This window comes from Labeo rohita, chromosome 6, assembly GCF_022985175.1.
Source record: "Labeo rohita strain BAU-BD-2019 chromosome 6, IGBB_LRoh.1.0, whole genome shotgun sequence".
Taxonomy (NCBI): domain Eukaryota; kingdom Metazoa; phylum Chordata; class Actinopteri; order Cypriniformes; family Cyprinidae; genus Labeo; species Labeo rohita.
Window position 1 is genome coordinate 10,816,739 of NC_066874.1, and position 13,140 is coordinate 10,829,878.

General features: G+C 36.2%; 1 protein-coding gene across 4 annotated transcripts in view; it reads right to left on the reverse strand.

The window, feature by feature from the left end:
• The window catches only part of agap1 (ArfGAP with GTPase domain, ankyrin repeat and PH domain 1), a 200,329-nt gene that overhangs the window by 24,245 nt on the left and 162,944 nt on the right, over positions 1–13,140 (reverse strand). For all 4 annotated transcript variants that reach the window (XM_051111856.1, XM_051111855.1, XM_051111854.1 and 1 more), the window contains one exon: positions 1,435–1,589. In XM_051111856.1, the coding sequence (XP_050967813.1) occupies positions 1,435–1,589 (155 nt within the window). The remainder of the gene's footprint in view (positions 1–1,434; positions 1,590–13,140) is intronic.

The window sequence follows — 13,140 nt, forward strand, 5'->3', positions numbered from 1 at the left end:
GGCATAAACACACAGTGGGTTGAGAGTTAAGACTGTAGCTGTGAAGCAGGAATATAATACTGCAAAAGGGTAATATTAGAATGAAAGTAATTACAATTTCTAAATGTGTGCATGAATGTATGTATGATATACATACGGTTTAGTCATATGCACATATATTCAGCCATACAACAAGGAGGTGTTGCATTTTAATTATCTTTTGCGCTTGATGCAACATTTATTTATTATTTATAAGGACAACACACATTAATCAACATTTCTGTAAATGTGCCAGTGTTGCCAGTCAGCTAGTTTTCAACTGCAGTCTCTTGATAAGAAAGGACATCAGCAAATAACACTGACTAAAATCATTTAAATCATGGGTTTTCAAACTGGGGTCCAAGAGGGTTCTGAAAGATCTATGGTAAATTTTAAAGGGAGAAAATGATTTATTATTGTTATTTATTTTTACCTTTATTATTTTGTTCTACTTGTAAGATTTTCTATAAATCTGCCTTGAAATATCTATTGTGAAAAGTATTATAAATATACATTTTGTTCTACATTCTTTCTGTAATACTTTGTTGGATGACATTGTTGGAAAACAAATGTTTTTCATTTATTAATAAGAAAATAAGCTTTTATAAAAAATTAATAAAAAATAAAAATCGAAAAATTAAATCAAACCCATGTAAAAAAAATTACGTATATGTATATGTATATGTATATATATATGTATATGTATATGTATATATATATATATATATATATATATATATATATATATATATATATATATATATATATATATATACATACACACATATATATACAGTATATATATATATATATATATATATATATATATATGTATATATATACACACATATATATATACAGTATATATATATATATATATATATATATATATATATATATATACATATATATATATACATACACACACACACACACACATATATATATATATATATATATATATATATATATATATATACATACATACATGTATATATATATATATATATATATACATACACACATATATACATACATATATATATATACATACACACATATATATACAGTATATATATATATATATATATATATATATATATATATATATACATATACGTATATATACATACACACACACACACACACACACACATATATATATATATATATATATATATATATATATATATATATATATATATATATATATGTATGTATGTATGTATGTATGTATATACACACGCATACATATACACACACAAAATGCATTTTATGCATACATATAATCTATATATATATATATAGAATAGGTATATGCAGGTTATTGTATGCATAAATAGCATTTTTTTTTTTAAATAATATAATTGATAAGCATCAAGTAACTGATCTATGTACTATATGTAAATTTTCTACCTTCTGTTTGCTGCTCTCACAGGACTGTAGACTCGCCAGAATCTGGCTCTCAATGGCTTGAACCCATGCATCCCGCTCCTCATAGGACGTTGCCTCAAAATTCCAGGTCTGTCCCGTCAGAGAAACAATGATGAACTCAAAGTTGTCCTCTTGTTCTACATTGGATGGGAGAAAAGATTCAAGATGATTACTTATCAACAGCTAAAACAATAGAGAAACTGTATTTCCCCATTGAGTGATGCCTGTGATCTTTGTTTTGAAGAAATTCATTAACATTTTATGAATATGGTGTTTATATATTTCTCAGAGCAGCTTGGTAAAATTACATGAATGATTAAGTCAAACTCTTCGGTTGTACTGTTCTAGGATAAAAGTCACCAGGAAGGATTCTCGTCCTTGTAGAGCACCTGTTAGCTTCGGGACACACTTGGCAACCCCTGACCTGGGGGGGTTTGCCCCTCGACCCTGATCAGGATATGGCACTAATTACAAGCCAGACCATGCCCACTTTCCGATCTTTCCAACCGTGCTGCTGGTCCTGTCCACAACGCTCCCTAGGCAAACTGACATATGGATCTGCTATCCAGGGCCCTGGTTAGGTTAATGGGCCAATCACGAGACAATTAGGAAAATGTGTGTGTGAGTGAGTGAGAGAGTGAGAGCAACAGCCCCCTTTTTCAAGAGTTTATCTCAGGAGTTTGAGTATAGAGAAATGGAAGGGGGTTATTTAACGGCACTGAGGGTCAACATTTGGAAAGTGTTAGGAACAAAAGGCCATTGACTGGGTGATCAGAGGGGACAGCAATGGATGGGGCACGCAGATGGCTCGAACAGAGAACCTGCATTGATGAGATGTGGTGGTGTGTCACAATCAAAGGGATCCCACCCGAAACACGATCTGAGGCAGTAAGAGATCACACACTTTACACATTCTGTTTATAATTTACTCTGGAGGGGCAATTACATAATGAAGAAGTAATCAGGGAAGTAATGCCCCTCCACACACACAAAACAGGCATCCCTAAGGCCAAAATGCCACATGAATTGGAAAACCCCACGCTCCCTATGGCATCTACAAAGCCAATGGGAAACAGGAACAGGAAACAACCTGAAAACTCTGGCATTTTAGTATAAACTCTCCAAAATAATCTCTCACGGACAGCTGGTATCCCTGGAATACAAACCCACACTTATCAAAAGTATGGAATAATAAAGATTTTCTGATGCTTTGGAAAGAATTCTCTGATGCTCACCAAGGGTGCATTTATTGGCTACAAATACATTAAAAACAGTACTATTGTGAAATATTACTACAATTTACTTTTGTATTTCAATATATTTTAAACTAGTTTAATTCTGTGATGGCAAAGCTGAATTTTCAGCAGCCCTTGCTCCAGTTTTCCATGTCACATGATCCTCCTGAAATCACTCTAATATGCTGATTTGATGCTTAAGTAACATTTCTTATTATTAGGGGTTCAAGGTGTGGCACTGAAACACTACTGTAATTGTTAGAATGGTCACCGATCAGCGATTTCCACGTAAAACTGATCGTTCAGCCCAAACCGTAAGTCGTAGACGTATAGAAACTTAGAGGGATGGTAGTACTCACACCACCGACAACATCACCAAGGCTTGCCCAAATCGGCCCGATGGGGGTGCTACAGTGATCAAAAGTACGAAATCGCTCACAACTCCTAAACCATCGGTCGCAGGCTCAAATTTTCTGGTATTTTGGATTTTTTGCAAAACCTACTTTTGCGAACTAGTCATAGTTTTTTTGCCCGATTGGAACCAAACCAGTGCAGAAAGATTCTCTGGAGAGCGAATATCAATAATTATAAAAAAAATAATAATAAAAAAAAAAATAGTACACATAGTCAAATTCACAAAGTCAAATTTTCTAAGTTTGAAAGGGTCAGGGCGAGATTTAGTAAAATGCCTATAACTCCTGAACAGAATAAGATATCCTCACCAAACTCAGAACAATTATGTAAGAGCTCAATATTCGTATATTATGACAGGATTGAGATGATGTTAAAAAACAAAAAAAAAAACTGTTTTTGGAAACTAGTCCTAGGTTTTTTGATCAATCTGAAAAAAACAAAACAAAACAAAACACTGCAGTACAATTCTCTTGACACTGTCAATAATTATCAAAATAATGTTGAAATTTACCCTTTGGGAAGCTATAATGGGGTCAGTCAGAAAAGGGACCTGTCCAAATTTAACCAAAATCCTATAAAGCCTAAAGGAAAACTCAAAACTTCATGAAACCTGGTGAGCACATGCAACAAGTGATTCTAAACAAACATGCAAAGTTTTAAGGGGATCGGACCGGCTGGTGCTATAACAGTTAAAATGGGTTCAAAAACTGTGGTCCTGTTCTTCTATGATAAAGGACCTCAACTTGCAGAAAACGTTCATACACTCAACCATACACTGTAGTACAATTCTTTACACTTTGGTAAGCAACAACAGAGTTACTTTTAAAGTGACGTGGCCAATTATAGCTAACAGCATATAAATCCTAAACAAAAACTCAAAACTAAACAAAACTATGAAACTACGTGAGCATTTGCAACATTTTATGGAAATTCCACCATAGGTGGCGCTATAAAGGTCATATCAGTTAAAAATTATCATATTTCTTTGGTAAATTACCTGCATTTGCCAAAAATGCTTTTTTAAAATCATTGTAATCACTACTTGCAGCTATATTTATCAGTGATATTATGATAACTGAAGTGATGGAACCAAGCAAATATAGGAGCCAAGATGGCCCACACCGAAAACTTTGCTGAAAGTATGCATAGCCACAGTCTGAACTTAATTTAAGTTATAGATACAACATGTAGAAGGCTACTGGCTGTAGTCTTTGCAGTGTGTTCAAGAGGAACTTTTCGGCCCAGACACAGGCAATGTGATGCAACACCACAGTCAGCTTTTGTCGCCACTTGTTCTTTGATGTCGGTTTGGTGTGTCTGGACCTTAAGTGCACAGTTCTTGCTAGAATAAGCTGTAATGTGGACCAGACTTTATGCCGATAGTCTGACTTTGTGAATCAGTCATTCAGTGAAAAGCAAGTTATAAACAAATGTATCCATAGTATTCACAGCTTGTTTGTTCTTCTTCACATAAACAAGTCTTTAACCCCCATTTGTCTGTGAGACTTCTCTTCCAGCTATGCTACGTTCTGAGACAGCTCTTCGAATCATCTCCCTGTGAGGCCATTTCACAAGTTTAATCAGCGGGAAATCTGTGCCGCCACACCATTTCCTCTCCTCCAGTCAATCACAGGCCTAATTGGACTCCTATCATACAAGTCATATTAAAGGTCCCGCAGGGCCACGGGCCGCCCTCACCGCTGTAAAACAGCCTTGTGTTAAAATCCCCAAATTCCTTTCTTTACAGAAAGATATGCTTGGCAGCCGGAGTGTTTAAACCTCTCTGGCCTCCAGCTTTAGAAAAAGGAACCTGGAGGAAAGAGATCTTCCCCGTTCTAGATCAAGCAGACATTAGAAAATGTGCTCATTCACAGCAAAAGTCAAACTTAAAACATCAACAAAAAGTGGATGGGGAGTCTGGGCCTATTATTTATTCATTTAAAGGTTTTTTTTATTAACATTTGCAAGGTTTGGGGGCTGGTGGGATCACTGGAGCATCCCAGCCTAGATTGGACCCACCCTTCAAAGGCACCAGGCCCTCTGGGGTCAGCAGCAATGTTCTCACCCTAATTAAATCGCAGTGCTGTTGGGGAGAGGGCGGTATTTGACAATTATGAAAAGCAACAATGCAGAAAGACGATATTCGGAGGCAAATATGAAGATTGGCTCCGCCTCCTCCCCTTAGCACACAATTAATAAGAAAACAATTGTGTAATACAAAAACTGCGATGACAGGGCATCAGGCTGCCACCCCTCCCCTCTATTTCGCCCTTAAACTTTAAAATGGGGCAGCTATCATTTATCGGGTGCCTGGTGCTGCTCTCAATATTCCACAAGCCACTAATAGGGCAATCATTATGTTTCGCACAATTTAGACTGAAAGTATCCAATCACTTTCATGCTTTTCTATTCATGCGCTATGATGTTCAGTAATATTGCACCGGCAAGGAAATTTGTGAACTTTGACACAGGCAACCTTTACTGACAAACGGCACACAATCAACTCGGAAAGCAAAGATGCAGCATGAACAGAAATGAGGCGGGGGGTGTTACCTCCACGCGGCTCAGGCGGCAGTGCTCGGGGGTACGGTGGAAGAGTTGAATGGTTGGAAACACAAATTAACCGAGCGAAATGTCAAAGCACACAGTATTGCTTTGTGACACAGGTCATTAATTCCCATATTATCCCCTCCCCTTTCAAGCATCCAGCATTAATAACCTGGCAAATATTACAGGAGTTATTCACATCCAGGGAAAATGTGAACAAATAAATAAAGCAGGGGAGGGGTGGAGTCATGGGAAAGAGGGCGTAGGAAGAGGAGGGGCCAAAGCGCACATGTCACCTCCCACAATGAGTCCAATATCACCAAATGACATCGTCCAATTTACCATCACTGCAGTAAATCATTGAAACTCAAATACGACAGTTTTACACATACAAACATGATTATGGAAGCAAAGCATTATTTTACAATCGTTCCATGCTCTAAAAAAACGTTAGTGACGTGCAGGGAGTGTTACGGTGGTGAACGATCAGGAAGGACAGAAGATAAAACATTCATGGGGTCTCACTGCATGTGTGAGAGGTCTAAAAAATAACCTCCCCCTTTGTCTGTTTTTTTGGAGCGAGTTACCTGCAGCATTGAAGGCACTGCTGTAAATGTTGCGCAGACTACCGACGCGATTTAGTTTCCATGCCCTACGTTTGGCTGCATCCGATGACAGGCAGAGGAACAGGCGGAGAGAAAGAAAAAAAGACGAAAAACAAAACAAATGACAGGAGTGGAGAAAGTAGAACAGCCAAAAAGACAAATATTTGGGAAATTAACAGGAAGTATCACTGAGAAAGGCAGGGTGGAAAAACAAAGAATGAACTGCAGTCAGCAGTCAAAAGTGCAAATGTTTAAACAAATGAGAATTATGCAGAAATTAATAATTGGCTAATGAAGTCACTGGGTTTGAAGCAGGGGTTGAAAACACATTGCATTAGTTTAAAAAGGCATGAGAATGCACCGTTTGAGTGGAAAACTGCAAGACAAAACAGGTTGAGTCTATGTTATTGGGCAAAGTTTCCAAATGAAAAATAAAAAATAATAATAATAAATCTGTGCATTTCGTTAAAGATGAGATTACATAAGAATTAATTTTTAATTAAATAAGAATAAAATTTTTCTTAATGTAAATTCCCACTACAGTACAATTCCACCACATCAAATTACATATCGTCTTTAATGGCATTTCAAAATTCTTGTTTAATTTTTTTTTTTTTGACATATTAGAGTCAAATGTTTTTACAGAGGGAATTTTGGGCATCTCATTTTGTCACTCCATCATTCAGAAGAAAAAAAAAAAACAGACAAAAAACACTACAAAAAATATATATATATATATATATATATATATATATATATATATATATACACACACACATCTTCATCTACATCTTCAGGATGTAGACAGGAATAAAAATTAAAAGGCGTGTGTAAGTGCTACTAATGTGGAGATTTATGGCTCAGTGTAGTTTTTAAAAATATTGTATATAAGAAAACTGAGAAAATCACCTGTAAAGTTGTCCAAATGAAATTCTTAGCAATGCGTATTACTAATCAAAAAAATCAAGTTTTGATATATTTATGATAATTTTGACCCATGCAATGTATTTTTGGCTATTGCTACAAATATACCTGTGCTAATTAAGACTGGTTTTGTGGTCCAGGGACACATTTAAAAAGCACTAAAAAAAAAAAAAAAAAAAAAAAAAAAAAAGAAAAAGGCATCATGAAAAGTTTTCCTAGAAAGTTTAATGTGACCTCCTTATAACAAAGAAAAAACTGAAATCTGTTCTCTAAAAGAAAACTAATTATACTAAAATCACTGTGATAGGCAAAACCCAGTTTAAATCATTCTTTCTCAGGTCACTGTGTTCACAGGTCTAGTCTCGTCTCTTTAAATAACTGCTCATTTCCCAGCTGTGCTGACAACTGACCTGAAGTCACTTCGGCTCAATGCAGTCTCACTCTTTTCCCCTTAGGCCAAAGCGGACATTTGTTACACAACAGTAATCCTGGAAAAACAATCCCATCCAGTCCTTTCTATGTGCACAGCATCAGAGAGGAAAAAAACTACAACGTGGCCAGGAATCAAGCTATTTTCCACACAATAGACTCTGTAAAATCTGTATGGGATAAATTTACTCTGTCTTATTGTCTACGAGCCATGCATGATCCCCCACACAAACCATTGTTCGCCTTCTAATAACATCAGTTCCATGAATGTCGGCTCTTAACTTTCTCATCTGTAGGTCTTAAAAGACACTTCAAAATGACTTTTCTTAAATCACAGAGAGCAACTTTTAGTTATGATACTTTAAGTGAATGTTCCTTTTTCCATACCATTAGGAAGATAAGACCATCTTCACTTTGTTCCTGCCTGTAACAGAGCAGAGCTGTTCACCTGCAGAATGCTTTAATTAAACGTTGTGGCCACGTGCCAGGTCGATTCCAGCTGAGGACACCTGTGAGGCCCCGCCATCTTCTGGAATGTCTTTCTCATTCTGGCTGTTTCTTAAAACGTATCGCCTTCCTGAGGTATCCACGTCTTTGTGCAATCATCAAGGCATTCATGAGCCTCCCACTGTCCCTGTGCAGCGCAGAGCCCATGCCGTCTGCCTGATCCAGTTTCAAAGGCTCTCACATTCTCCTGCTCTCATCAAACATAGTAATTACTTAACAAGGGCCACTTAGGGCCCTACAGCTCAGCGGTAATTGATAAACTGTGATCGTCCGTGCAGTAAGTTTGCCATTTGAGTGCTGGGCTTTCAGCGGCCCACTGTGGGGGGGATGCGAGAAGTGTAAAAATGCACGGCATGCTGGGATCGATTGATCTTCAGGGGGATAAAAGAAGAACGTTTGTGAGAAGACTTTGTCTCCGAGAAAGGAGAAGAGCAGGTGAGCTGAAATTAGAGACAGACCCCTGAACTGCCATAATGTCAGCTGAGAATCATCAGCATGTTGAGATTGTGTGCGTTCAGGGACACATTTCTAAAACGATGCACCTAAAACATTTACAACTAGGACTGGGCGATAAAATTACAACGATAATTATCACAATATAATTTTCCTTGATAAAACAGTATCAAGAGTTCGATAAATGTTCAATAAAATGTTTTTGCACCAAAAGCGGAACAAAACATTTGAAACGCGCCACACTGACTATTTATCTGCTCGACTCAAAATTCAAACGGCAGTGCAGTACAAGTTAGTAGAGCAGATGCGTTTACTTGCTGATAAGTGTCGGTTATGCGACCACTACACAGCGCTATGAGATCCAGTGTGATGCTGAACTCTAATGAAAATAATACAATGCATTAAAATGCTCGTCTTGTCTATTCTCAGCGATGCACATGCAAACTCTGTGTAATCCGGGTCAAAACAGTTAGGGTTTGTCGAAAAACATTATCTTTTTTTCTCCTTCAACTTCAAAATTGTCCTACATCACTGCTGAAGTACCGACCCAGTGTTTACAAAGTGAAGGTGCAAAGATTAAATGCCCTTTACAAAAAAGGTAAAACAGCAACGTAGGATGATTTAAAGTTGGAGGAGAAAATGAGATGGGAGTTTTTCGACCTACCCTAAATGTACTGACCCGCATTACACAGAGTTCACATGCGCGTCAGAGAGTAGACAAGACGAGCGTTTAAAAGTATATAAATTGTACATTTTTTTGGAAAACAACCAATTATTTTGCTACCCTTTTTGTTTAAGACCCTTCCTTCCTCTGCTGGGATCATTTAGAGCCCTTTGAAGCTGCACTGAAACTGTATTTTGGAAGTTCAAACTCACGGGCACCATAAAAGTCCAATATTATGAAGAAAAATTCTGGAATGTTTTCCTCAAGAAAAATAATTTCTTTACAAATGAAGAAAGAAACCCACAAACATTTTGGATGATAAGGGGGTGAGTAAATCATCTGTAAATTTTTGTTCTAGAAGTGAACTTCTACTAAGTGCTATAATCGGGTTTGCAGTGCATCTACCAACCCAGAAAATGTGAAAAATGACAACCCAGTAACTTTTGGTTTTGGTAGCATGTGAAAAAAACGTATCAGATTTCGTTCCTGAATAAAGGCCTCCTGTAGCGAATTGATGCATTTTTGTAAGAAAAATATCTGTATTTAAAATGTAATAATCACTTTAATCTAGCTTGTGCCAACTGGTTGTACATGAAAGCAGCTCCGAACGGATGACATAGGACGTTGGCGTTGCATATGCGCCTGTGAGTCTCACTTTTTATTAGGGTTGGATGCACTTTATTGGACTTGTTTTGGACTGATGAAGAGAAACACCCACCCATGCCATTCTAAAGATTGGAAGTGCCAGGATAATTTCTAATACAACTCCGATTGCATTCGTCTGAAAGAAGAGAGTCATATACACCTAGGATGCATGGAGGGTGAGTTTAATAATGGGCTGATTTTCATTTTTAGGTGAACTAACCCTGTAAACTGCACATTTCCACCCACGGTGCCACCATTTTTTTTTTTTTTTTACAACAACAATGGTGTAACAGTTCTAATGCCATGGAAAAAGTTAGAGCAAAGCATGCTGTTCTGTTGTTGGTCACTGGAGTTCCAGCCTCAGATTAGACGAGAGCAGTGGACTTTAGTACTCACATGCCATGTGACAACCATTTCTGCATGCGTCCTTCAGATGTGTGAGCTCAGAAAAACTATATCAGAAGTTTAAACTGATATGGCTTTAAAACGCATGACTTCAGCATGATAGACATGATAATCAAAACCAAACATGTTTTTTGGCTGTTAAGGCACAGCCCTGTTCTATAAAAGGGGGAGGGAGGCAGCAGCTCATTTGCATTAAAAGAGACATGCATTACAACAGCATGTTTCTGGTTATACTCAAAACAGGCATTTTCAAAATGATATAAAAAATTATCTGTGGGGTATTTTGAGCTAAAACTTCACAGACACATTCTGGGGGCACCTGAGACTTATATTACATATAAAAAAGTGGCATCTCCTTTAAAGGTCCTAAAATAAGTTTCAATGTCTTTCAGCAATATTTCTTTCGATTTTGGAGTTTTTACCAAGTTTTGTCACATGAGATGTTAGCAACACACACCGTTTATAAACAGCACCTTGCCATGAAAGTTCATGTAAGTGTGTATGTGTTCTATAACACACTACGAGCGCAGTACCTGACTGTGACAGTATGTGTGTGTCATATAAAACACTATGAGCACGGTACCTGGCTGGCGAAGCTCATGAATAACAGAGAGGCTGACAGCCTTATCCCTCAGCAGGCCCGCGGCGTGACAGCACTCCCCGGCCCCACGCACAAGTGCTTAATGGCTAAATTGGGAGACTGTTACTAATCGCTTATTGAATAATGAAAGTGACACAGCTGATAAAAGATTTCAATACTGTAGATTATTTATAATATTTCACTTAAGTGCCTGCCTGACGAATGGGGGCTGGGGAAGAGAGGCCCGGGCAGCGTCTGACAACGTTCAACCTTTTCAAAAAACGCGAATCAGGGCAAGACAAAGTGGCTCTCCAGGGTTAGGAAAAAGAAAAGGGAGGAGGGAGGATGGGGAAAGAGTGAAAGAAAGATAGTGATGGCGAGAAATAAAGAGGGGGTGAGTGAGGTACATTAATGCAACCCAATTTCTCACCAAAGACCCCTACAGGTCAGAAACGACAAGAAAAATCTGTTTCAATACAAAAAGTTTTGAATCCTTCTTCTGAATGTTACGTTTGCAAAATAAAAATGCGTTTTAAACAGGTCTGTAACAGTAAACAAAGAAACTGAACTTTGATACAACCCTGAAATATCAATCATCATAATCAGAGCTTCTTCAACATTTGTGTGTGTCTGTATGTGTTTTAGTATTTTTTTTTACATTTTTTTTAAGAGTTCTCCAGGTAAACTACTTTCGAAAATAAATGTAAGGTTTAGAGATTTATCATCTAAGACTAAGCAACATCTTGGAACAATGTTCATGTATCTTCATTCTACAATGTAAGGACTATCAGGGTCCGTATTTCCCATGATTCCACTCTTCCATGACCACATGGTGGCACCACAGAGAGAATTAAGTGAAACAGATGGTCTCTCAAAGCTCTCAAATGCTAATGTCATGGTAAAGATGGTGCATCAGATCAGAGGTTCTCAGCTGGTTTTACTACATTGTTCATAAATTTCCAGATTTTACATTGACATCAAATGGCAAACCAACAAAGAAAGAAAGAAAAAAAAAACACTCTATAAAATCAAACATTTCAGTACTATGAAAACTGACTTGCAAAATTATTATACATATTAACATACAATACCATTCAAAAGTTTGGGGTTGGTAATTTTTCTATTTTTTATTTATTTATTTTTTATAGAAAGTTTTTTCTATAGATAGTCTCTATAGTCTCTCTTTTTTTCCACCAAGGCTACTCTTATTTGATGAAAAATATAGCAAAACATAGCATTATAACACAAAATTATGTAATATTACTATCATTTAATATAGCTGTTTTCTATTTTAATATATTGTGAAACAATTTATTCCTGTAAATGTAAAGCTGAACTTTTGAGCAGCCATTCCTCCAGTCTCAAGTGTCACATGATCCTGTTGCTTAAAATTTTAGCGGAAACAGGGCTGTCAAATGATTAATCGCCATTAATCGCATAAAAGTTTGAGTTTGCCTATTATATGTGTGTATACTGTGTGTGATTATGTATGTATGTTTAAATACAAACACATTCATGTAAATATTTAAGAAATATTTACAAGTATATGTATTTTTTATAATTTTTATATAATTTATAACAATTACAATTACACAAATAACATATTTCTCTTAAATATATACATTAATTTGTGTGTGTGTGTGTGTATATATATATATATATATATATATATATATATATAATATATATAAAATTACACACAGTACACACATACATTAGGCAAACTCAAACTTTTATTTTGTATGCGATTAATCGCAATTAATCACTTGACAGCCCTAATATATATATTGTTTGAATATAATTGTTTTTGTAACACTATAAAGGTTTTACTGTGACTTTTGGTCAATTTCATGCACTCTTACTGAATAAAAGTATTAACTTTTTTAAAAAACAACTTTCTGATCCAAACCTTTCCAATTTATTTAATACTAAATTATAATTTATATATTATTATTGCAAGTTATCCTTATGTTTAATTTAGCCTTAGTTTTGCTTTATTTATTTTGGTTTATGTTTGCATCTGTCTAATTTGACTTGGTTCTACCATGTGACTGGAATTTGAACTGGAATATTTTCCTATTTGTATTCAATCAATGCCACTGCTAATACATGATTAAACTTGTCCATCTCACATGAGTTACAAAGATTTCCTTAGCATTGTTTTTCTGTTTTGTCTGGTAACATATCAGTGATCCATTTTTTGAGTCACAACCCCCTAGTTGAGAACCCATGAATACATAAATATACAGTATTTAATACTGCTAGAAATATGCTGAATAA